A 24,592-nucleotide genomic window follows, 5' to 3' on the forward strand; every position below is an offset into this window, starting at 1 on the left:
CATGCAATACTGGACCATTTAATGATTAGAACCAGAGGTAAAGAAAGGGAAATAAACAGGAGAATGGTCACATCACTACAGGAATGAGGAAGTGCTAGTTTGGGGAAGACAGGGAGGAAGAATGGGGAATAAACATTTTTATTATAATCCCTCCTCCAAGATATCTCCATTTATATACACATGAACTCTTCTCCCTTGGGGATAACAGTTCTATTATTATTTTAGGTGGGATTAGCTTCTTGGTCCCTGTTTTAGGTGGGTCTCAGACCAATGGCCTTGCCCTTACCTTCAGAGACTGTTAAATTTAAAGAACTTGTCAAATAGCACATATCCAGTGGCAGGAGAAATCAAAGATGACTTGGAGGTTTCAAACCAGGAAGATACCGGGCCAGGAAAGCAGGAAGAAAATGCTGAGCTCGAGATCTCAGGAGGACATGGGTAGAGATGACCCAGAGGCAGCAAGGAGTAGGTGTTGCCTGAATGAGATGTTGATTAATGGGTTTATAAATCTCTAAAGCTGGTGGTATCACTGCTGCATATTTCTCATCATGTGCAACTCTGTGCATATGCAGAATCAGTGCAGAATTTAGTGCTTTTCTTCCGCAGGCAGAAACATGAGATGGGCTCATTCATTCAATAAACATCTACTGGGCCCCTACTATGGTGCCATGCACTGTTCTAGGCAGTGGTAAAGCAGTGAAAAAGCTACACTCGTGGAGACTATGGAGTCAGGTAATGCTACTACTTAAATTTATTTGTTATACTGTTTATGGGCTATGAACAACAATAAACTGGAGGAAGCGGGAGGGATGGGATTAGCACGGTTCCCAGAACATTCCATGCAGAAGGTGATAAAATGACCTTGTAGAATGTTACTCTCACTCATCTTACCTTTAAGCCTGATCAGAGGAAGGCAGGCAGTGGAGACCAGGACTACAGGGTCCTAACAACCCTGGAAACTAATTCCAGGACCACCACTCTATCACAGCTATATAGTTACTTCTTTGAGAGATTTCCAAACCTTTAACTTTTTATTATGTGAGCTGATGCTAACATGGGCAGACAAATTAGGTCAACTGAAGGAGAGAAGGAGAAAAATAAGGTGGAAAGAACTTTAATGTTAGTCCTTTCTTCTGGGACTGCTGATGAACCAATCAAGAAATATTTACTAAGTAATGAGCTGTAATATTCATTTAGGGTCAAAGTAGCTTCTAGGGTATGCCATGTATATATATCAAGAATGTGTTCAGTCTGGATAGCCAACTTTATAAACTACACAGTATCTAAGATAATAAAAATTACACAGAAACTCATGCCTATGAAGAGACCTGTTTATTACTGATAACACTTCATTTGGCTAAAACCACACGAAAACCACACACACAAATACTTAAATGCAAATTCTCATAGGCAGTACTTATGATACACCCTGGTGTTTTTGTAAGGAAAAACGAGACGATGTTGACAGAAACTATTAAAACAAGGGCACAATTTTGAACTACTGCTACACAAAAAAATAAATAATTCTTAACTGCATATATTTTATCTGGCATATTCAAGGATGTATACAAAGTTTGTTTTAGCCTATAACACAAGGCCTCATCATATACAGATGCAACTCTTGTTTGAGTGGTTCTTGTAAGATATATGATGAATCATAACACTGAACAAAAATATACCAAACAGTATCAAATTAGTTGTTACTCACTTGGAAAGCAGCCCTAGCAGGCTCATAATGGCAATAATACTAGTGATATTAAGTCTACACAGACACTCTCTTAGCCTTCTTGGCCAACATCTTGCTTTGAGTGTAAAACACTAGGCATTACATACAATTTCGAAATAGGAATATGCTCTTCTCTCTCCAAAGAAACAAGGTATTTAAGGGTGTGCATGCTTAATAAACTTCAGTACTGAGAATTGTTTTAAAAGCTGAATCAGAAAAGTAATGTTTTCGATTGTTTCCTAAACTATTTGTTTCTTTAAAATAAAATCCCATAATTCCTATTGTCACCCATTAAGTACTCTACAACAGGTACTATACTAGGTGGTGTGGAGGTGAAAAAATAATAAACCATGATCCTTGCTCTCAGGGAGCTGATAGTCAGGTGCTCCTTCTTAGTCAGGGAATGCCAAAGAATTAAAGAGAACAAACTGGCCAACACCTCTGACTATATTATAAGGTTCAGTGGTAACATAACTGTTTCAGGTCACTTCAATTTGGCATTAATACTTTCAAAAGTCAGCTTCTAAAGGGAATATGCTTGGTATGTGTTATGTTTATATTTCTCACACTAGAGTCAGTGCGGTACCCCCAGGGATATGCAGCAACTGAGGGAGGGTGGGGGGAGAAAACTGAGAGCTCATGTGATAAACACGGTGCCTCTTTCTGGCAGCACCAGTTTCCATGAAGATTGAAGGAATCATTTTTATACTAAAACAGTTTTATTATGGAGAATGCAAAATTCACTTACATTTTTAAGACAGAACACAAAATTTCATGAGTGGCAGGCTGCTTCTGATTTTGCTCTCAGGCCCCTTCCCCTACACATTCATGCTCCTCTGCTTGAGGATTATGCTGGTGGAAAAATTCGAGAGGCAAACTTTAGATATGTCACTTTGCCCTTATCTTGGTCACTTTACTCATTCTTCTATGTTCTCTTTTTTAAGTACACAATCGTGAATTAACAAAGAGATGTCTTAATGAATGTAACAGTATGGTGAATATTTTAAAGTAACCAATGGTAAACACTAACTTTGTTTCAAACTGGGAGTAAAATCAGGCTGTGTAAAGAGTCAGACAATGAGAGATTCTCTTCTTTCCACTTAGTCTTCTTATGGCTTAGGGTAAGATGCTTTGAGGGACAAATGTGAAAAAAGATTATCTCGGATCTTGTGCTTTGGATGCCCAAAGTACAAGGAAACCTGAAATAAAATGCTATATCAATTGACCATTCATTTAGGTTAGCATGACTCTTTCTTCATCAGTTTCTAGAGCAATCTCAGAAAACAAGTGAATTGTAAAAGGCCATAATAAATTAATATATAGTAGTATCCAGACAAACCAAAAAAGGTTATGCAATAGATTTAAAATTACTTCTTACAATGTCTTAAATATTCTCACAATAATAACAAAATAACCCGAAGTCCATAAACAAAAACAGCTTAGGAATAAGTTTAAAGCATTCTGAATGAATACAGTTAAGATCACTTATCAGTGAGGTAATAGGACAACAGCTTTTCACAGTAACAAAATGTGGGAGGGCACCTAGGGAAAGAGGGAGGTAGAGAGAAAAAAGCATAAAACAAATTTATCCAGGCAGAATTTGGATTTTTCAAGCATCACAAACATCAGTGGAAAACATCTAAGAGAAATACCAATAGCAGCAGTTTGTAGAACAATTTCTCCATTAAATTCCAGCTAATATCTCTGTTGCATCAATTCCAGAAGCAACCTGCTTAAGAAATAGGAGGTCTATTCCCTATATAAAGATATTCCAAAGCATCCAACCTCTTAGAACCTTCTGTCTGCTGAAGTTACAACATCCAAATAACAATAATTTATATTTAAAACAAACCTCTGAACTATCCTATAATGCTATACATTCTTCAAGATGAACAAAATTGTGTTCAAGTCTCACTTAATTTGCAGGTTAAATTAAGCAGGTCTTTATACAATGAATAAAGACTGCACTCATGCATCTACTATTCAACATACACAAAAACTATCTTGTGAGCTAAATTCTTCTAGGTATGGAGTGAAACTGAAATGTTACTTTCAGTGCTCTTTATGACATCATCTTTGTTCCAACCTGAGATTAAAAAAAAAAAAAAGTATTGGAAGGAACCTTAAAAAGCCATTTAGTATACCCCTTTAATATTAAAATGTTTTATTTTATTAAAAAAAAATCCTTATTCCCTCTTATTCTGTCCTTGATGGAGATGGAGAACAGTCTGTCATATTATCAAACTTCCTACTTTGAATTCTTCAATAAACGATTCAATTAATAACTCAAGAGTTATTAAACTATCTCAACAGCTCTCTCCCCTCCAGAGTTAAATGATCTTAATCCTTTCAACTATTTCTCATGGATCTTATTTCCCAATCTATATTTCATTCCTTTTTATTTCTGCTATATCCTCCCCTCCCCAGTTCCCATATGATCCTAAAATACAACATCCTAGCAGGAACTGAATCAGTAAGAGAGGTACTTTTCCTCACCTCCTCAAAGGCCTCCCTGGTCTCTCTTTAGTGGTCACTAATAAAGGAAAACAAAAGCATCACTATCTGCTCATCATAATAACAAGTAAACACACGTAAACAACTTGCCCACAGCCAGTTCACTCCCCACTTTTCGGGTGATAAGTTTGCTCTTCACACAAAGCATTTCCTGTGCCACCTTACTGACCTTTCTATTGTTATTTCTACTGTTTATTTCCAGTGCTTTGATCTTGCCCCATTAATTCTTTCCTTTTCCCCAAAGCTCTAGAAAATACCAGTTTTGATCTACACACTCAATGAGAATGCATTCATTTCCATGATATTATTCATAAACAAAAAGATAAACAATGTAGATCCTAAGGCTGAGACCTACCGGCCAGTGCTTCTGTTTCTCTTGGTTGGCTGGGGCTACTGAATTTATTCTGTTAGGCAAGTGTACACCCACTATGTCAAGTTCTTGTTAAATATCATGCTTAGACAGACTTGAGAGCTTGGCTAGAATCAAATAATTCCCTCAATCTATACACTTCAGGAACATTTGTAAAATTTCGTTAATTTTAACTTTGGATTTTTAAATTTTTGAGATAAGAATCCAAGCCTTAATGACTTTTCACCTTGATTAAGATGACTCAAGTGTTGCATTATATTAAAGCACTCAAAACTGTTCTATTTATAATAGAATGACAGTATGACACAACTTTAGTGATTATGAATGAGCTATTGTATCATTTTAGCTCAACTTTGTTCTTCAGTCACTGAAACACAGATACTAAAACCCAATATACATATTTTTCATATATATATATGTAGCATTGTTCATACCACTTTGTAGAATATAGGCCATTTCCTAAATTACAATCTACATTCCCAAAAACAAATAAAGCAAAAAATTCTACACATTTCTTCTTTAGTGCAAAGCCTTTGGAAACAAACTCATTCAGAAATAGTGCTCTACATTTAGCTCTATTATCTACAGTCACACAAGACTCAGCTACAAGAAAGTAAGGAAGGAACAAATTAACAATAGTGGCAATACAAAATTTGAAAATCACATCTGGATTATCTGGATTCAACCAAATGTTAGCTGATAGCTGCAATAAACCAAACCATGATTTAATAAATATTCTAGTCAGTTCAAATTTTATATTATTATTATTATTTAGGAAATAAATTCTCTCATACTAGTTATCGCCCATAGGCAATTTGTTTAGTATAATTACGTACATCCAAGGCCTCATTATTGTTACCTCTTAACTATACCACATGTACTAAGTACTCTGTGAGCTATATAGGACAGGATACACTTTAAGAAGATTAAACAACACTTCTCTATTAACTCGTTTTTAGAAGATGCAGAATCAACTAAAAGTGACCTTCCAAAAAATTTTTTTTTCCACACTAAAAAAGATAAATAGTACTCCTGTGATCAGAAATTCTACAGAAGTCAGCAAGATGTTAGGATAAACTGGATTTTAGTTTTAAAACATGTAGTTTTAGCGTTTCATAAGATCTAAAATCTGGATGTTTTATTTCTTAGTAAAATGAGCATTACTTCATGTGATAAGGAAATAAATATACTTGTAAAATGTAATTTAAAGGTTAGGCTTTTAAATAAATTCACAGCTCCTTTCTTAGTTTGGATATTTTTCTTTACTTAGAGGTTGTGATAACTGACACAATTCTAACATGAAGATCCTTAACTACAGTTACACTGAGCCTGCTTTTATTGAGATTTTTACTTACATTCCTAACACTTTTAAATCAACAAACCTATTTGATATAGAGGGGAAGCACCTATATAGTTTGGAAGATTTTCTTTAACTGTCTACAAATTAACTGATTAAATTTTATTCAATGCAAGAACACTATTTCAATTCAAACCATGCCCTGAGAAGGCACTGAGAAATTGACAAGAACCAAGCCACTAGGAGTGTTGCCACTACTGTTTTATGTTCGGTAAATGTCAGAATTTTAAATAAATACAATAAATTTACACTGCACCAAGAGCACCTGAAACAAAGGTGCTGAAACCACATATTGTAACATCTGTTCTAAGCTAGAAATGCTAAATACCTCATTTCAAATACTCTAATTTGTAAGTTAATACCTGTGATATAACAATGACACTTTTCCACAGTATACTGGGAACAGTGCCATTTTCTTGCCAATTTTATGGATTAATTTCCTTAACTAACTCTACAATTATATAGCATTTATCTGCCTTAAAAAAAAAACCATGCTATACACAATTACAAGAATATGGAACTAAGCTTAATCACACTTTAATAAGAAAACTCACATTTGTATTGTTTTGTTTCTGTTGAAGGAAGAACGACGTGTTACCATAATACTTTTAATGTAATGACTTTTGTTCAAGATTATGAAAAAATTTGAATCATTTCTCTCCAGACTATTTCATTTCAAATGTATACAGTTTGTTTAGTCAGCCAACCAAAAACAAAGAAAATAAAAGGAAAAAGATACTCGGCCAGATGAGACAGAGAGAGAATGCTAACTCGAGTTCAATGCATGGAATTCTTGGTTGTTCTGTTCCATGGGCCAGTGCAAAGCAATGATGTACTGGTGAACACTACACAGAACGCCAGGTCAGTCCATTTTTACTGGGCTCAAGAAAATTCTCAATCAAAGCTTCAATGAGTTTCTTCAATTCCTCTTCTAGTAAGGCAGTGTCACTGAGGGAAAAGGTTAAGAGTTTTGAAGTTCTTTATTTTCATAGCCTTAAAATTTGTTTCAGTTGTTATTACTTTTTAAGAGGGCATATACCTGATGGGATGATTAAGCAACTGGTAAACGAAAGAGAAATTCCCTCAGTTTAAACAAAACAAAACAAAACAAGACCAAAGGTGGTAAGAGGGGAATCACACACACGGAAAACACCATTATCACAAACTGAAATTGAACTGCATTAAAAGGAGTTCCTTGGTACATGAAACATGGATGAGTTATAGTATATCTAAAGATTTGTCCTGAATCAGATAATTTAATGGCTTAGAACACCAATATCAGGTATTAAGATAAAATGGCTTCCTGAAATACTTTGAAGAATACCCTGTACAGATTATTATGGGATGATACAGCGTATCTTTCAGGTAGTAGAGAAAGAGATGTGACTAAAAAAATGAGATGCTTAGGGCTTCCCTGGTGGCGCAGTGGTTGAGAATCTGTCTGCCAATGCAGGGGACACGGGTTCGTGCCCTGGTCTGGGAAGATCCCACATGCCACGGAGCAACTGGGCCCGTGATCCGCAATTACTGAGCCTGCGCGTCTGGAGCCTGTGCTCCACAACAAGAGAGGCCGCGATAGTGAGAGGCCCGCGCACCGCGATGAAGAGTGGCCCCCGCTCGCCGCAACTAGAGAAAGCCCTCGCACAGAAATGAAGACCCAACACAGCCATAAATAAATAAAAATAAATAAATAAATTTATAAAAAAAAAAAAAAAAAATTAAAAAAAAAAAAAAAAAAAAAAAATGAGATGCTTAAAAAATAGCAAGTATTCCCGTCAAAGTTATCACCTGGAGAGGTGCCACTGCTCAAAATATTTCTAGGAATGCCTCTTTAAAACTGCCTTCACAGTCATTTTACAAGCTACACAACAAATCAATTTTTATTACTTTAATAATCAACCTTCATTCTTAGCCAAAGATAGCATTATTCAATATGTTTTACTTCACACTCTGCTCTGAATGACTTCAGGAGGTCATTTTTTTCCCCCAAAGGAAATAAAATCTGCTCCTCAAAGCAAAGATTAGGGAAACAGTAAATAATGTAACTTGGGCTCTGAAGCCAATTCCAAAAAAAATCTCCTTCCCAAATTATATATTGATCAATGACAACCTTATAGGAGATATTACTTATGAAAGTTTAAAAAGTTTAAATACCCTCTGAATATATTATTAAAGTCAAGTTAATTTAGTCACAATTCATACTCCTAAAAGGATATTAATTGGCCAGATTAAGTCAAATCATGTTACATGTAGAAAATGAGAATTTGACAATAAACAAACTACCTGTTGATCAATTCTTTATGTTCATCATTTAATAGTTAAAGCTCAGAGAGCCTTCCCAAGAATATAAATTCACTAAAAAATTAAAATTCAGTTCCCAAATAATGCAGCCTCTTTGGAAAACAGTCTGGCAGTTCCTCAAAAAGCTAAACATAGAACTACCATATGACCCAGCAATTCTACTCCTTATATATATATGATATATACCCAAGTGAAATGAAAATATACATCCACACAAAAACTTGAACACAAACATTTAGAGCACCATTATTCATAATAGCCAAAATGTGGAAATAACCCAAATGTCCATCCTCTGATAAACGGATAAAAAAATATGGTATATCCATACAGTGGAATATCATTGAGCCATGATAACAAATTTTTTAAAAAAGGAATAAAGTACTGATTCATGCTAACATGGATGAACCTTGAAAACATTATGCTAAGTAAAGATGCCAGTCACTAAGGACCACATACTGTATGATTCTATTTACATGAAATGTCCAGAAGAAGCACATCTATAATGACAAATAGTAGATCGGTGGTTGCCTAGGGCTGGGAAGGAGGGGAGTGGAGAGTGACTGTGAATGGGTATGCGGCTTCTTTCTGAGGTGATGAAAATGTTCTAAACTTGATTAGAATGATGTTTCCACAACTCTGAATATACTAAAAAACATTGTTGTATACTTTAAATGGCTGAATGTAAATTACACCTCAATAAAGCTTTTATCTATATATATATATATAATATTTAAAAAGTCAATTCTCACCTCTGGTCAGGTGACGCACACATCTCTGCATAATACTTTATCTTTGGTTCTGTCCCACTTGTCCGAAGAGTAGCAACACAGCCATTTTGAAAAGTAAATGTAATCATTTGGCTGTTTTTACTCACAGGCAGCACCTATGCACAAATGCAACAACAGCTCAATTACACTTGGTACCTTTCTTGTTTTCAAGAGTTGTAAAATACATTCCACTTATATGAGGTGTGTAAAGTAGCAAAATTCATAGAAAGAGAAAGTAGGAGGGTGGTTGCCAAGGGCTAGCAGGAGGGGGAAATGGAGACTTGTTTAATGGGTATAGAGTTTCAGTTTAGCAAGATGAAAAAGTTGTGGAGATCTGTTGCACAACAATGTGAAAATGGTTAACACTACTGAACTGTACTCTTAAAAATGGTTAAGATGGTAAATTTTATGGTTTTTTTAACTGCAATTAAAAATTTAAAAATATTTTTAAAAGAATTGTAAAATACAAAAGATTACATGCATAATCATTCATAGCTGTACCATTTACTAAACATTTATAATTGTACAGGCACTGGATTATATACCTTACACACATGATCTCCAGGCCTCAACAATAATCCTGCAAAGTAAATATCACTGCCAATTTACAGACAAGGCTCAAAGAGAATAAACGACCTGTTCAAGGTAATCAGCTAAGTGGCAGAGCAAGAAGTTGAAGCCAGGTCTATCTGTACCAAAGTCCAAACTGCCTCTACGTTTGCAAAGTGCTTTAGAATTTCAAAGCACTTTCACAGATAGTTTATCAGTAGTCTCCAAAGCAGAGTACACATATCCTAGAGGACAGGCAAAATAACCCACTGGGGTGCAAAATACATATGTATTTTTTTTTACCTAAAAGTTAAAACATGAAATGAAGCTTTACTGACATTAAATATATGGATTAACCCTGGTACTCTTCCTGTATCACAAATCAGTCTGTGAAGGTATCTTGAGGGACCCATGGGGGTTGTACTAGGGCAGAAGGGTTGACAGTGGTGCCTTCCCTCAGGCGTAGCGAGCCTGGTCCTCTCCATGAGATCCCTCTCTCAGTCAGTGGTACTACTAGTTGCTTAAGACAGAGACCTTGCTTCCCTCTTTTCCCCTCACAGGCCATCAACTAGCAAGTCCTGTCAATTCTATCCTTTATTTAACTCAATTTTGTCTGGCTCTCTCCATCACTACTGCTACCATATTACGTTCAGGCTCCCATCATCTCTCATCTGGATTACTGAAACAGCGTACTAACTGATCTCCCTGCCTGGAAGTCTGCCCCTCTCTAACCCACTCACCGCACAGGCCATTCTTCTTTGCACTCCACACTACAGCTGTAGAGAACTCCTTGTGGTTCTCTGAAAGAAAACATGCCTTCTCACCTCCAGACATAGCACTTGCTGCTCCCTTTGCCTGAAACATCCTCTGTTCCTCCCACATCTGGATAACTCCTACCCAGACTCTAGAATTCAGCTCACAGAAGTCCTCTGCAAAGCCTTCTGTAAGCCCCTCAAATCTGAGTAAGGGTCTTTCCTATGCTCTTCCATGGCACCCTTATGTACCCCCAGTAGCCCTTATCATTTTGTAAAGTAACCACTGTTTGCTTGACCATTTCCCCCCTAGACTCCTGAGTGTAGAAACAGTGCCTTTGTCATTACTGTATTGCCAGTGTGCCTGTGCCTGTAGCACAGAAGGGTTTTTATACAATTTTTATTTTATTTTATTTATTTATTTATTTATTTATTTATTTATTTATGGCTGTGTTGGGTCTTCGTTTCTGTGCGAGGGTTTTCTCTAGTTGCGGCAAGTGGAGGCCACTCTTCATCGCGGTGCGCGGGCCTTTCATTATTGCGGCCTCTTTTATTGCGGAGCACAGGCTCCAGACGCGCAGGCTCAGTAATTGTGGCTCACGGGCCCAGTTGCTCCGCGGCATGTGGGATCTTCCCAGACCAGGGCTCGAACCCGTGTCCCCTGCATTGGCAGGCAGATTCTCAACCACTGCGCCACCAGGGAAGCCCAGAAGGGTTTTAATAAATGCCTGTTGAACACACAGTTAATGCCAATCTGAAGTTGGAGAAGAAAGAACTCAGGAAGTCTTTGACAGTCACTGTGTGTGACCTTAGGGGATTAACAAATATCTGCACTATGAGTCTTACAAAACTGTTGTAAGCATCAGTGGAGAATAGATAGGAAAGCACTTTGAATAACAAATATCATAAACTTTAAAGGGATTCAAGAGGAAAAAAGCATCACACCAAGAACTATTCTAACCACAGCAACATTAGAGAAATAAAAAGAAGCAAAAAATTTGGTTCTTTTCAATTAGTTTACAAAGACGGAAAAAGAGATACACACATATGTGCACACAGAATAACAACTGAGAACCAATTTTTGTTGACTGGATGAAAATACACAAAGGGAATATGGGTAGTATTCTACATAAAAGGCTTGCAGATTTCCCAAAATATATTATGTGCCTAGAAGCTTGAGACAACATCAGAAATTATAAATAGAAATTTAGGCTAATAATTGTAATCATAACAATAACAAAATAAATATAATCAGCAATCTATAGGGCTTTTAAATATTAGTTGAGCACCCACTATGTAGGCAGGAGCTTTGACAGGCATAAAGCTATGTTAGAAATGGATCTGCCATGAACAAGACAATGATAACATAAGATAGAAAGTGATAAATGACAAGAGGAAGGCACAATATATAATGAAACCTCAGGAGGACAATATCGGATTATGGGACCTGGAGGGTATGTGGAGGAGGTGACATTTGCATGAAGTCTTAAAATGGCTAAAGTGTGGATCTGCAGCAGTAGGAAGAAAAGGTAGACTGAGGAAAAAGCCTGAGCAAAAATAGAAAAAAATTTTTTAATGTATATATGTAAGAAACTATAAGTTATTCCATTTGGCTGGAGGTATAGGGAATAAAGTTGAAAAGGGAAGTTAAAACTAGAAAGATGAATAGCTTTGAAATTATAAGTATTTATTTATTTATTTATTTTTAGGTGCTAAGATGATTAGGTAAAACATTAAATTTTTTTAAAATTTTAATTTTATTGTAAAAATTTTTATTGAAATATAGTTGATCTACAATGTGTGTTAGTTTCAGGTGTACAGCTATATATATATATATATATATATATATATATATATATATATATATATATATATATTCTTTTTTAGATTCTTTTCCATTATAAGTTATTACAAGACACTGAGTGTAGTTCCCTGTGCTATACAGTAGGTCCTTTTTGGTTATCTATTTTATATATAGTAGTGTGTATATATATATATATATTTTTAATAAATTTATTTATTTTATTTATTTACTTTTGGCTGCCTTGGGTCTTTGCTGCTGCACGCAGCCCTTCTCTAGTTGCGGCGAGCGGGGGCTACTCTTCGTTGTGGTGCGTGGGCTTCTCATTGTGGTGGCTTCTCTTGTTGCAGAGCACGGGCTCTAGGCTCGCAGGCTTCAGTAGTTGCGGCATGAGGGCTCAGTAGTTGTGGCTCGCAGGCTCTAAAGCGCAGGCTCAGTAGTTGTGGCGCAAGGGCTTAGTTGTTCCACGGCATGTGGGATCTTCCCAGACCAGGGCTCGAACCCGTGTCCCCTGCACTGGCAGGCGGATTCTTAACCACTGCGCCACCAGGGTAGCCCCTAGTAGTGTGTATATTTTAATTCCAAACTCCTAATTAATCCCTCCCCTGCTTCCCCTTTCGTAACCAAAAGTTTGTTTTCTATGTCTGTGAGTCTGTTTCTGCTTTGTAATATGCTCATTTGCATAATTTTTTTAGATTCCACATATAAGTGATATCATATGATAAAATTATGGGCTTTTAGACTTTATTTTCAACATTATTTAGCATCATCACACCTTTCTCCTCCCTCCCTTTCTCTTTCTGTCTCTCTCATTCTCCTTCCCGCTCCCCACCCACAAGGGTAGCATATACTTGGGGCAGTGATGAGGACAGGATGGGAATCAGAGCCAGTTGGTGAACTTACAACTGCTCTGGAGAAAAACAATGGACCCTAGTTTCAAGAAACTCACAGGCTTGACCTTCAACTATTTTACTGTAGTATGAATTATTACAAATTGTTGAAACTTTAAAAAAATAGGTACTTACTGATTTCTTATTAGGCTGGCTGCTATCATATCCAGTGGTAACATCTCGTATATGCAATATAGCAAATGTTCCACAAAACTTTGGGTATTCTTTTGGAGAATCAAAATTGCGAAGCCTTTCAAATATACTTTTGATGGTAGTTGGATCATAACACAAGAAATACGAAGTTTTTGAAATATGATAACCATATCTGCACAGAGATTTAAAGTGTTAAAATCAGATTTCAACTCACTCTTTAGAAAAGTATGTATTAAAGATAAGCCTATTACAGTGTTATGTAGAAAGTGGCAGTCCTTAATGCAGACAATTTTAGTACTTTTTAAAAAGGAATGACTATTCCTCAAAAATAAATTTAGAAGGTTAAAAGTAGCACCAAAAAAATAAAAAAATTAGAACGCGAAATTCCTAATAGTAGAACTTACTTTTCATAAACGTTTATCAGTTGTTGTTTCAATGTTATATTCATGGTTTCCAGGTAAGATGCCATCTCAGCAACAACAACGGCTGCACTCACCCCATCCTTATCCAAAACTGAAGTTCCACACAGAAAACCTAAGAATTAAAAACATCTTTAAAAAGAAGGAAAATATAAGCCTATATATAATTTCAATAGTTTTACATTTCTTCAGAAGGACCAATGAATTTAAAAACCTAGTAGTAAATGAAACCCACCGATACTGAGGGTATTTAGGGGACCTTTAAGGTCTTTTTTTTTTTTTTTTCCTGATGAGAAATGTATCTACACATTTCGGAGCTCTCGGTGGTTTTTTTTTTAACTCAAAATGCAAAACCAGATGACAAAAACTCCTCTGTACAGAATTAACTATATTTTAAAAAATGCTCTCATTCAAATTTCAAATATTTTAATATTTACTACATACCAATAGACTCTTCAAATGCAAAAAGAACTTCTTTCCTATTTTCCAGGAGGTCTTTTATCCTACTTCCAATCCATTTAAAACCTGGTAACGTTTCCTGAAATGCAGAGGAGGCCATTCTAGTTAAGTGACTCTCTCATAAAAATACATATTAGAGAAAAGCCTGTCGCTAAATGCACATAACACTTCCATAATGATCTTCTGTTATGGTTTTCACCACAAAGATTTATACAGTGGTAAACATATAGTCATAAAGGGCATGGATACACACACTGTCGTGACTGATGACCTACCATTTTATGGCGCACAGAAATAGGTGATGTAATCCACCAAATATAATCCAATAAGTGGTGATGCATATAGTCACAAAGTAACATAAATACACACATATATTATGATCATCTGCTATTTATCAAGCACTGTAACAGCTGCTTTACATTATTATCTTTTTTAATGCTCACAGAAACTCTGTTGCTGAAACAGAGGCTCAGAGGTTCAGTAAATTTGTCCAAGATTACACTGCATATAAGAGACGGAGCCAGGATTCAATTATACTGCTTCTTAGAAACTGTCCTTTAAGCTGTATTATAAACACTAATATAAAAGTGCCTATGAAGGTTTTAATTTAGTCCATCTGCGTAATCAAAGGCATTAAAACTTTTTAATGATGCACTTTTAACATCACAACATACACTAGAACCAAGTGTACTTTTACCATAACAGCATGGTCCAAATAAAACCATCAAGAGGGGCTTCCCTGGTGGCGCAGTGGTTGAGAATCTGCCTGCCGATGCAGGGGACATGGGTTCGAGCCCTGGTCTGGGAAGATCCCACATGCCGCGGAGCAACTGGGCCCGTGAGCCACAACTACTGAGCCTGCGCATCTGGAGCCTGTGCTCCGCAACAAGAGAGGCCGCGATAGTGAGAGGCCCGCGCACCGCGATGAAGAGTGGCCCCCGCTTGCTGCAACTGGAGAAAGCCCTCACACAGAAAGGAAGACCCAACACAGCCAAAAATAAATAAATAAATAAATAATAATTTAAAAAAAAAAACCATCAAGAAAGTGACTAAGTCCTTCTTTGGAAATTAGGACTTTTCATCAGATGAGCTACTGTTCATTTTAAAGACATGAACTCTTTTAGAGTCAATGAAAGGGAATGTAATACACAGTGACTCTGGAGCTCTCCATTACTAATTTAAGATTTCTCATTCACCTCTCTACCTCCTCACTGGAGAAAAAAAAAAAGCCAAAAATCTCTGCAGCACCCCACCCCCAACAAAAACAAAGAGGCACGTTTATAAATAGGTCTTTAGAATCATGTTCTTTTTTCTCTTTTGTGCTCATTATACATTTTTCTTCCTACCAGGAAAAGGTTAACATTAGAGTAATTCAGAATTTTAGGTTTGAATAAATTTTCAATTTCTTCTATTTTGCTGTTTGTAGTTTAGAAAGCCAGAGACTGGAAGTTCTATTTCATTAAGGAAGGTTCAATTTTCTTTTAGTTAGCCAATTAGTGTTAAGACCTGTAGCTTGATTGTGGCTCAAGAAAAATGCCCAGAGGTGACTTTTTCACTGATATTTGGCAAAGTTGGCAGAGTAAAAGTAACTTAATTGGCATTAGTCCCAGTAGCTATAAAAGTGGTCAGTTTAACTGCCCGAGGCTCACAAAGGTTAGTGATCTGTGCTGAGAGAGAGTCACTATTTGTTTTTTGGATATAGAATCATTGGGTCTTAATTTGCAATCTAGGAGACTACTTAAAGTTTCTTAAGACTGAACTTGAAGAGCCTAAACAAGTAGTCAATGACACCTACAATTTTTTGGAGTGGAGTTTATGTGATTGATGAGGTCACTCGGAGCCAGATTTTCTCGGTATGAAAGCCAGATACTGTTGTATAGAATAGTAAGCATTAAGGCAATTTCTAAAGAACGTCCTATCTTAGTTTCAGAAACTCACATACAGGATGAATTTAGCTCAAGGTTACTAAACAATCAAAAAGATTAAGAAAGTGTTAACAGAATTAGAAAAAAAGAGGGAATTAGAAATGAAATCAATAAAAGTCAGTTTTGGTGGGAAGATGGCTTTAATTTATAGAAATAGGTTTAGAAAAGGAGCACACAGATATTATCTATTCTTACTTCAAAGTGAAATCCTTCTTTTAGTGCAATTGCCTTCAAAATTTTGGAAGAGACTGTGGTGGCTAACATATAAATGTTCTTCACATCAGCATTTCTTGATTTATTTTTCTTCCAGCAATCAAACATCCACCACCCAAACAAAGCTGCCAACTCATTCCCTGTGAAAACTTTCCAATCACCACTGTAGAGAGAATGAAAATTCAAGTCAAGACCTTTACAACTTCTCATTAAAACTCCTTGACCCCAGGACCTACAAATTACCATCATTCACATAGGAAAACCCAAAAACTACTGTATGGGATTTTTGAGAAAACATTTACTACTACTTCTCTAACTGACCAGGGAGAGCTTAGGGTAGGAATGGCAGCAAAGTACTTTGAAAAATTATTATGCTGTTACTTTTATTTTCTTATTTAATGAGAAATATGTTATAACATGATGTCCTCTTTATGTAAAGACATTTGTCACCACATTATAATGGCAAAAATACACAGCAACCAAAAGGACCATGATTAGGAAATGATTACACTGATAAAGCAATCTGTTGGGATACTATGCCAGTTTAAAAATGAGTATTTTAAACAATATTTAAGGACAGAGAGAAACGCTCACAGTACAATATTAAGTGGAAATAATCAAGATACAAAACTATATATAGTATGATTACAATTTTATAAAAAACAAATACATCTTAAATATTTGAATAGAGAAAACATAGGAAGGAAATGTCAAAATATCAACCTAGGTGGTTATCTCTGGATAGTAGTAGGCTTACGGGAGATTTATTTTCTTATATTTTTTTTATTATTTCCAATGAGCCTATAAGACTTAAAATCAAAAACTGTTTTTCAAAGTTTAAGCTTTTAATCAAATAAGAGGTTCTACTTACTTCTCCTGAAGTTCTGCCACTGCCAGTCGGTCTGCATCAGGATCTGTGGCTAGCACTATCCGGGCATTTTCTTTCTCTGCCAGCCTCAAAGAAAGTTCCTGAAATGGTGACCCAAAAAGCTGGATTGCACTGAAGATGTTAAATTCAATGTAATATTCCTAAATGTAGGCACTATGTTAGTGATATGAATTTTAGAAGGAATATAGTTTGGCTAAATTTTTTTTTTTACTTTATTTTACTGAAGTATAGTTGATTTACAATGTTGCGTTGATGTCTGCTGTACAGCAAAGTGATTCAGTTATACATATATATACATTCTTTTTCATATTCTTTTCCATTATGGTTTATCACAGGATATTGAATATAGTCCCCTGTGCTATACAGTAGGACCTTGTTGTTTATCCATTCTATATATAATAGTTTGCATCTGCTAATCTAGTTTGGCTAAATTTAAAATAAGCCTAGAAGTAGGGATATCCACCATAGAGATTTCAAACAAAACAGAATATATGGCTCTAATATAATTTAAAAGATGTAAACTAAAGTGGTTTTTGCTTTTGTAAGTAATCTTTGAATTGTCAAAGAGTTCTAGCTATATGATAAAGTTTAATACACTAATAATAATGTAAATATAGAAAAAAATATACCAGCACAGATTCTCCTTCTTCAGGATTTGGGCATTTAACAGTAGAAAAGTCTGGATCAGGATCTTTTTGTTCTGGTACTGGAATTGGAGGCTTAAAACCAAATACTTGAAAAGCCAACTGCACATAGTCATGTCCGACTCCATGAAAAGATGTATGTACAAATTTCAAGGTGGTCTTTGAGTTTAATTCCCTGTAAAGGAAAATATCATTCAGTCAATATCATAAAACTCACTACTTGTGGTATAATTAAAATAATCTAGAGAAAAAGTTAAAATTTATTTTGCTAGGATACGGAAAATATATTCAACAAGCCATGATATTTTCTAAAAATAGTGTTAGCTATTTATGGAATAGTTACAGAAATATGGAAATAGGTAAGGAAAAATCAAATTTTAGAGGAAATTTCCTTACCTTATATAGAGTGAATACATCTATTCAGCTATAATTTTTAACAGCTTTATTGAGAGGTAATTAATATACTATAAATTCATCCATCTATAGTATACAATTGAATGGCTTTCACTATATTCACAGAGTTGTTCGACCATTACCATAATCAATTTTAGAACATTCTCATTACCCACCAAAAAACTCCATACCTCATAGCCACCACACCCTAATCCTCCCATTTTTCCCAGCCATAGGTAACCACTAAATACACTTTCTGTTTCTATCTCTATAGATTTGCCTACACTGGACATTTCATATCAATGTAACCATACAACATGTGGTCCTTTGTGACTGGCTTCCTTCACTTAGCCTATTTTTAAAGTTTATCCATGTTGTAGTATGCAACAGTACTTTATTTCTTTTCACTGCTGAATAGTATTTCATTGTATGGATATACTACATTTTATTTATCCATTCATCAGCTAATGAGTATTTGAATGTTTGTGTTATTTCTACTTTTAAACTATTATGAATAGTAGTATTGAGCGATAATTTTAATATAATGAATAGTCAACACATTTTTATCCCTATTGCTTTCTCTTATTTGTTAATCTTATGCTAAGGTAATATTAACCTATATTCCCACTTGGATACCTGTGAAAACAGATATTTTTCAGATCTTTCATGTATCTCCTACAAATGTCCTGCAGAGGATCTCTCTTCAGTGGGCTGGTATCCACTAAATTATCATTCCAGGAACCATTCCAGGGTTCCACACATTCTTCTATACATTTCAGAATTTCTTTATCATGAGGAGATGTGATCTGAGCACCATTTTCCCAATAAACCTAGATGACAGGTAAACACAGCTATAATTAATTGAAATGTTGGCCATATGTTTTCTTAGCTACAGCAGAGATATTTGACTTTAAAAAGAAGCATACCTGGACTTTCCTGGTGGTGCAGTGGTTAAGAATCGCCTGCCAATGCAGGGGACACGGGTTCGAGCCCTGGTCTGGGAAGATCCCACATGCCGCGGAGCAACTAAGCCCATGCACAACAACTGAGCCTATGCTCTAGAGCCCGTGAGCCATAACTACTGAGCCCTCGTGCCACAACTACTGAAGCCTGTGCACCTAGAGCCCATGCTCCACAACAAGTGAGGCCACCACAATGAGAAGCCCGCACGCAGCAACAAAGACTCAACGCAGCCAAAAATAAATAAATAAATAAATTTATTTTCTTAAAAAAAAGAAGCATACCAAATTAATCAAGTAGAAAATGTCAACACTGGACTAACTTAATAAACACCTAAGGATATTGATAGTAATAATTCCACAGGGACTTTTCAATAAAATGATCCGGTATTATTTTCTCATTTAGAAGTATACTTTAATAACAATACAAGTAAAATATAATCGGGGCATCATTATGACAATGTTAAAATATGCATATACCATAATGTACAATCATAATCTTAGATCTATAGCTAAATATATACTAAAGAAGATCTAAGAAACCATGGAATATCCATAAAACTTGATACTATGAAATTTTAGCATTATAAAATGGTTCTATTATATGATAAAGAAGAAATTATTTTTCAGCTATAAATTAAAGTAGAATTTATGTCACACTAAATAAAGTCTATTCCAGCAAAGATAGTTAACATGCTAATTATTCCATACACATTTCAGTATATGTATTTTCAGTATTTAATGAAAATACATTTCATTAAGTTGTCAGTTTGTCAAGTAGCCTGATCAACAAGACAGTAGGAACAGTTAACGAAAAAGCAAGAAAATGTATTTCTATAATTCACAGGATCTCAAGGTTAGAAGGGACTCTGCTTAGGGAATATCTATACCAACTTCTCCCATGTATTTGACATGAATCCCTTCTACTGCATCCTGAAGGAAGGAAAGAAGAATACTTTTGAATATATACTATGTACAAAACTCTGTACCAAGCAATATGGTAGACTACATGACCTAAAAATTCTCACTCTATAAACACCTCAAGATGCTAGATAAAGTAGAAAAAGTATTATCTAAAATGCACAGCTTGGTTCACAAGAAGGAAAGGGAAAACTCCAGGCATTGGGAAAAAAGGAAAGAATGGAAAACCAGAGTGATAAAGCTGTGGGCTGATGCTGTGGCCAGTTGGGGTTTGGGAACTGTTCGTTTATCCGGCTCATGGGTGTTAATGCCCATGTGGAAGGTAGGGAACTGGAACTAAGATGCCCCTCTTAGTGGAAGTGTAGAATAGAAAAAGTTCTGCCCACTATTATTGAAAGATGATGAGGAAGCACGTCTGTTTCTTCCCAAGTTCTGGGTGATTAAAAAATTTCAAATCTGAGATCTAAATTAACACAGAAATTGCTCCCAGTCAGTGAAACTCCTGAGGTTCCTGCAGAAATTTAAAAAACAAAACCAAAAATTGCTCTTAAGGGATGCTCCCACATTCCAAGCAACCAACAAGATTCTGTCCGTAGGCCCTGAAAGCTCTTTATGAAAATTTATATAACATGAGAAAAAACATCTTGGCCTTTCTCCCTGCCTTGCATGTGAATGTGATGCCTAGAGCAATAGCAGCACATATAATGGCCATGTTTGAAGAAAAGGCCAAAAACACTGCAGAGGTGCCAGGCCCGACAGCGCTGAGCTACAGAACCACGCCAGCAGCCACATACTTCTGGATTTTTTGTTACGTGAGAAAAATAAATTCCTATCAGCTTAAGCCACTTTTGTGGGTTTTCTGAACCTGCAGCAGAAAGTATCCCTACCTGATTTAGTAACAGAAAAATCCATGCCACAAAATATACCCAGGAATAAACTTAAAAAGAAATGTAAAAGATAAAAAATCTTTAAAATGTTACTGAAGGGTCTAAAAGAAGTCTTGGAAGAATAGAAAGATACATTCTGTTCTTGAATAAAGAGACTCAATAATATGACAAAAATATTGAAGCTCCCTAAATTAAGGTACAAGTAAAATATGATACCAATAAAAATGCCAAAATAATTTTTCCAGATGGAAAAAAAATACCATAATACCATGCATGGAAAAATATCATAAATAAAGTCAAAAGGCAAATGATAATATGGGGGGAAAATACCTGAAAAACAGATGACCAAGAGCTACTTTGGAGTTCCTACAAATCAACAAGGAAAAGAGCAACTACCCAAGAAAAAAATGGGCAAAACCTTTAACAGACTTTTCAGGAAAGGGAACACAAATATCGTATAAATGTATGAAAAGAAGCTCAACCTTACTCATAAGACAGGTACAGATTAAACATAACATTTCCACATATCTGATTGGCAAAGATGAAAAAGTTTGATAATACAATAATGGACGGTGTGGGATAAAGACCCTCATATTGTTGGTGAGAGTATCAATTAGAACCACCACCTTGAATACAGAATGACAAATTTTATTTCATAGAACCTTTGACTCAGAAGTTTCACATCTAGAAATTTATTTTATAGCTCAGCAGGGCCACAGAAATATAATGTGAGCCACAATGCAAGTCATATATTTTACATTCTTTTATTGTATTAACTGTCCAAAATCTGGTGTGTATTTTACACTTACAGAACATCTCAATTCAGACTAGTCATATTTTAAGTGTTCGATAGCCATAGGTAGCTGGTGGCTATCAGTTTGGACAGTGCAGCTATAGATAAGAATAAAAACAATAGGTAACATTTATTATTTACCGGAGCCAGACACTATACTAAGCATTTTTCATGCACTATCTCCCTTAATCCTTACTCTCACCCTATGATGCTGGTTCTAGTATTATTCTCAGTTTGTAGATGGAGAAACTAAAGCACAGAGAAATCAAGTAACTTGACTTAGATTACAAAGCTTCTGAGTGGCAGAGGTAGGTTTCAAACCCACCCCATAATTCTCTTAACTGCTATTCCATACTGACTCTGTAAGTCTACTTGTACATATGAACAAAGATGTATGTAGAATAGCATTCACTGTAGCACTGTTTGTAAGCAGCAGATCAGAAACAAATGAAATATTCATCAACAGAGGACTGGTTAAATAAATTACAACTCATCTATATAGGTTTTTTTTTTTTAAAGGGTGTTGGATTTTTTTTTAATTTTTATTTTATTTTATTTTATTTATTTATTTATGGCTGTGTTGGGTCTTCGTTTCTGTGCTAGGGCTTTCTCTAATTGTGGCAGGTGGGGGCCACTCTTCATCACGGTGCGCGGGCCTCTCACTGTCGCGGCCTCTCTTGTTGCAGAGCACAGGCTCCAGACGCGCAGGCTCAGTAGTTGTGGCTCACAGTCCCAGTTGCTCCATGGCATGTGGGATCTTCCCAGACCAGGGCTCGAACCCGCGTCCCCTGCATTGGCAGGCAGATTCTCAACCACTGCGCCACCAGGGAAGCCCATCTATGTAGGTTTTTAAAGATGAAACAGTATTTGCTTCTCAAAAGGGATACTAGGGGAAGGGGGTGGGAGAAATACTCCTTATTGTTTAACTTTTTACACTGTTTAACTTTCATACTTTTTACCTTGTGCTTATATTGAATACTTTAAAAAAACAAATCTTTGAGGGTCTACTATGTGACAAGTATGTTCAATGGTAGTAAATATCCAAACTAAGTCCCTCCACCCATGAGCTTATATTGGGGAATGGGGTGGGGACAGTCAAACAAACAAGTCAATAAACAAACAAGATAATTCATTGTAAAGAAAGCAGGTAATTACAGATAGTGATAAGTTTTGTGAAGGAAATAAACAAGATGAAGAGAAGGTCACTGAGGGAAGCCACTTCAGATAAGGTGGCCAGGGAAGGTCTCTTCAAGGAAACAACATCTGGGCAGGAGCCTGAAGGATGAAAATAAGCAAATTTGCAAGATTTGGGGAAGAGAAATCCAAGCAGAGGAACAAACAAAAGGCTCAGAGTGGGAAAAGGGTTTGGTAAACTGAAGGAGCTGGAGGAATGGAAAGGAGCTGCAGTGTGACTGGGACGTACTGAGCACAGGAAAAGAATGAATGAAACAAGGTGGAAGAGGCAGGCAGGAGACAGTCCTGTAAGCCCCAAGGTGAGCAGTTTGGATTTAGCAGGAAAGTTAACATGACCTGTTTATATTTTAAAAGATCATCTGGCTGCTTGGTGAAGAATGGACTGCAGGGGAGAAAAATGGAAGCAGGGAAGAGACCAGCTAAGATGCTGTAGTTCAGGCGAAGACAACAATGGTTTAGAACAGTGGAGGTAGAAGGTACTGGCAGAAGTAAACATATTCTACATATATTTGGATGTATATGTAAATACATACGGATACATATATATCTCAAATTATACATACATATACATTTGGATGTATATGTATAATTTGTAGCACCTGTTAGTAAATTAATGTCAGGAGTAATCAAGAATGAAGTTTGGTTTTTGTTTAGGTGGGTGGTAGTGTGAATTTACAGAGATGGATAAGACTCAGGGAGGAACACATTTGGGTGTATATGTGGCAGGTCTGGGGGGAATCAAGACCACTGTTTCAGAGACACTCATTTTGAGATGCCCGTTAGGCATCCCAACAGATGTTAAGTTGGCAGCTGGATTCAGGAGTCTGATGCTCAGAGGAGAGATCTGGGTTCTTAGCTCTCTTTGACAGTTAACCTCTCCCTCCTTGCAATTCCCTTACCTCTTTCGTTTTTATCATACCAGTCTCTTCCGGTCTTTGTACTATCTCCAGCTCCTCTTCTTTCTCCCTTCACTTGAAGTTGATATTCCCTAGGGTTCCATTCTTGAGCTCTTTTTCTAACCTACACTGTCTCTGGGCTGCTCATCCAAATAAAGAATTTCCAAATATTCTTATGTACTCTAATACAATATGTACAGTGATCCCAAAATCTGTAACTTCAGCGCAGATTTCTCCCCTGAGCAACAGATCTACATATTCAACTGCCTACAGGTCACTGCTGCCTGTTTGACCCACAAATCCCTCAGACTTAATTATGTCCCAAACTAATTAATTATGCTTCTTCCCTGCCTCTATAAATGGTAACACTACCCATTTAGCTGGCCAGGGCCAAAATCTTAGATTAGTATTAAATATTCTTTTCCCCAGTGAAACAGAGCTTAGTGTGCCTGGAGTCTCCCTACACAAGATGAAAAAAGAATATAAGATCATGGACTCATCAGCTAGGAGCCCCAAACACTGGTTCAGTACTGTGCCATATCTTCTGTTTGCCCCTCCAGAGCCACTCTTCACCCCTCCCCGCCCTGCTTTCTGCCATGAAACCTGACACATCAAATAGATCCTGTGGCCAATAGGGAGTCCCAGCAGAAGGTTGGAGGGAGAGGAGAATGAGGTCAAGATACTATTCCTCCGGCTCTCTTCCATCAAACTCCCATTTATTCTTTAAGTTCTTGGTACAAAATGACTTTATTTCTGAAATGGTAGAGAGGGTGGATTTGGGATGGGTTGGGGAAATCAAAGGCAGTAAGATATCAGAAGT

General features: G+C 36.3%; 1 protein-coding gene across 1 annotated transcript in view; it reads right to left on the reverse strand.

Moving 5' to 3' along the window:
- Positions 1 to 1,317: 1,317 nt before the first annotated feature.
- PGM2L1 (phosphoglucomutase 2 like 1) overlaps positions 1,318 to 24,592 on the reverse strand; it is a 73,931-nt gene continuing 50,656 nt past the window's right edge. The window contains exons 6-14 of the mRNA XM_007173728.2: positions 18,759 to 18,952; positions 17,715 to 17,904; positions 17,068 to 17,165; positions 16,179 to 16,359; positions 14,044 to 14,137; positions 13,585 to 13,714; positions 13,163 to 13,352; positions 9,018 to 9,151; positions 1,318 to 6,915 (exon numbers count right to left, since the gene is read on the reverse strand). Of these exons, the coding sequence (XP_007173790.2) occupies positions 6,813 to 6,915; positions 9,018 to 9,151; positions 13,163 to 13,352; positions 13,585 to 13,714; positions 14,044 to 14,137; positions 16,179 to 16,359; positions 17,068 to 17,165; positions 17,715 to 17,904; positions 18,759 to 18,952 (1,314 nt within the window). The 3' untranslated portion in view covers positions 1,318 to 6,812. The remainder of the gene's footprint in view (positions 6,916 to 9,017; positions 9,152 to 13,162; positions 13,353 to 13,584; positions 13,715 to 14,043; positions 14,138 to 16,178; positions 16,360 to 17,067; positions 17,166 to 17,714; positions 17,905 to 18,758; positions 18,953 to 24,592) is intronic.

This window comes from Balaenoptera acutorostrata, chromosome 9 (genome assembly GCF_949987535.1).
Source record: "Balaenoptera acutorostrata chromosome 9, mBalAcu1.1, whole genome shotgun sequence".
NCBI lineage: Eukaryota > Metazoa > Chordata > Mammalia > Artiodactyla > Balaenopteridae > Balaenoptera > Balaenoptera acutorostrata.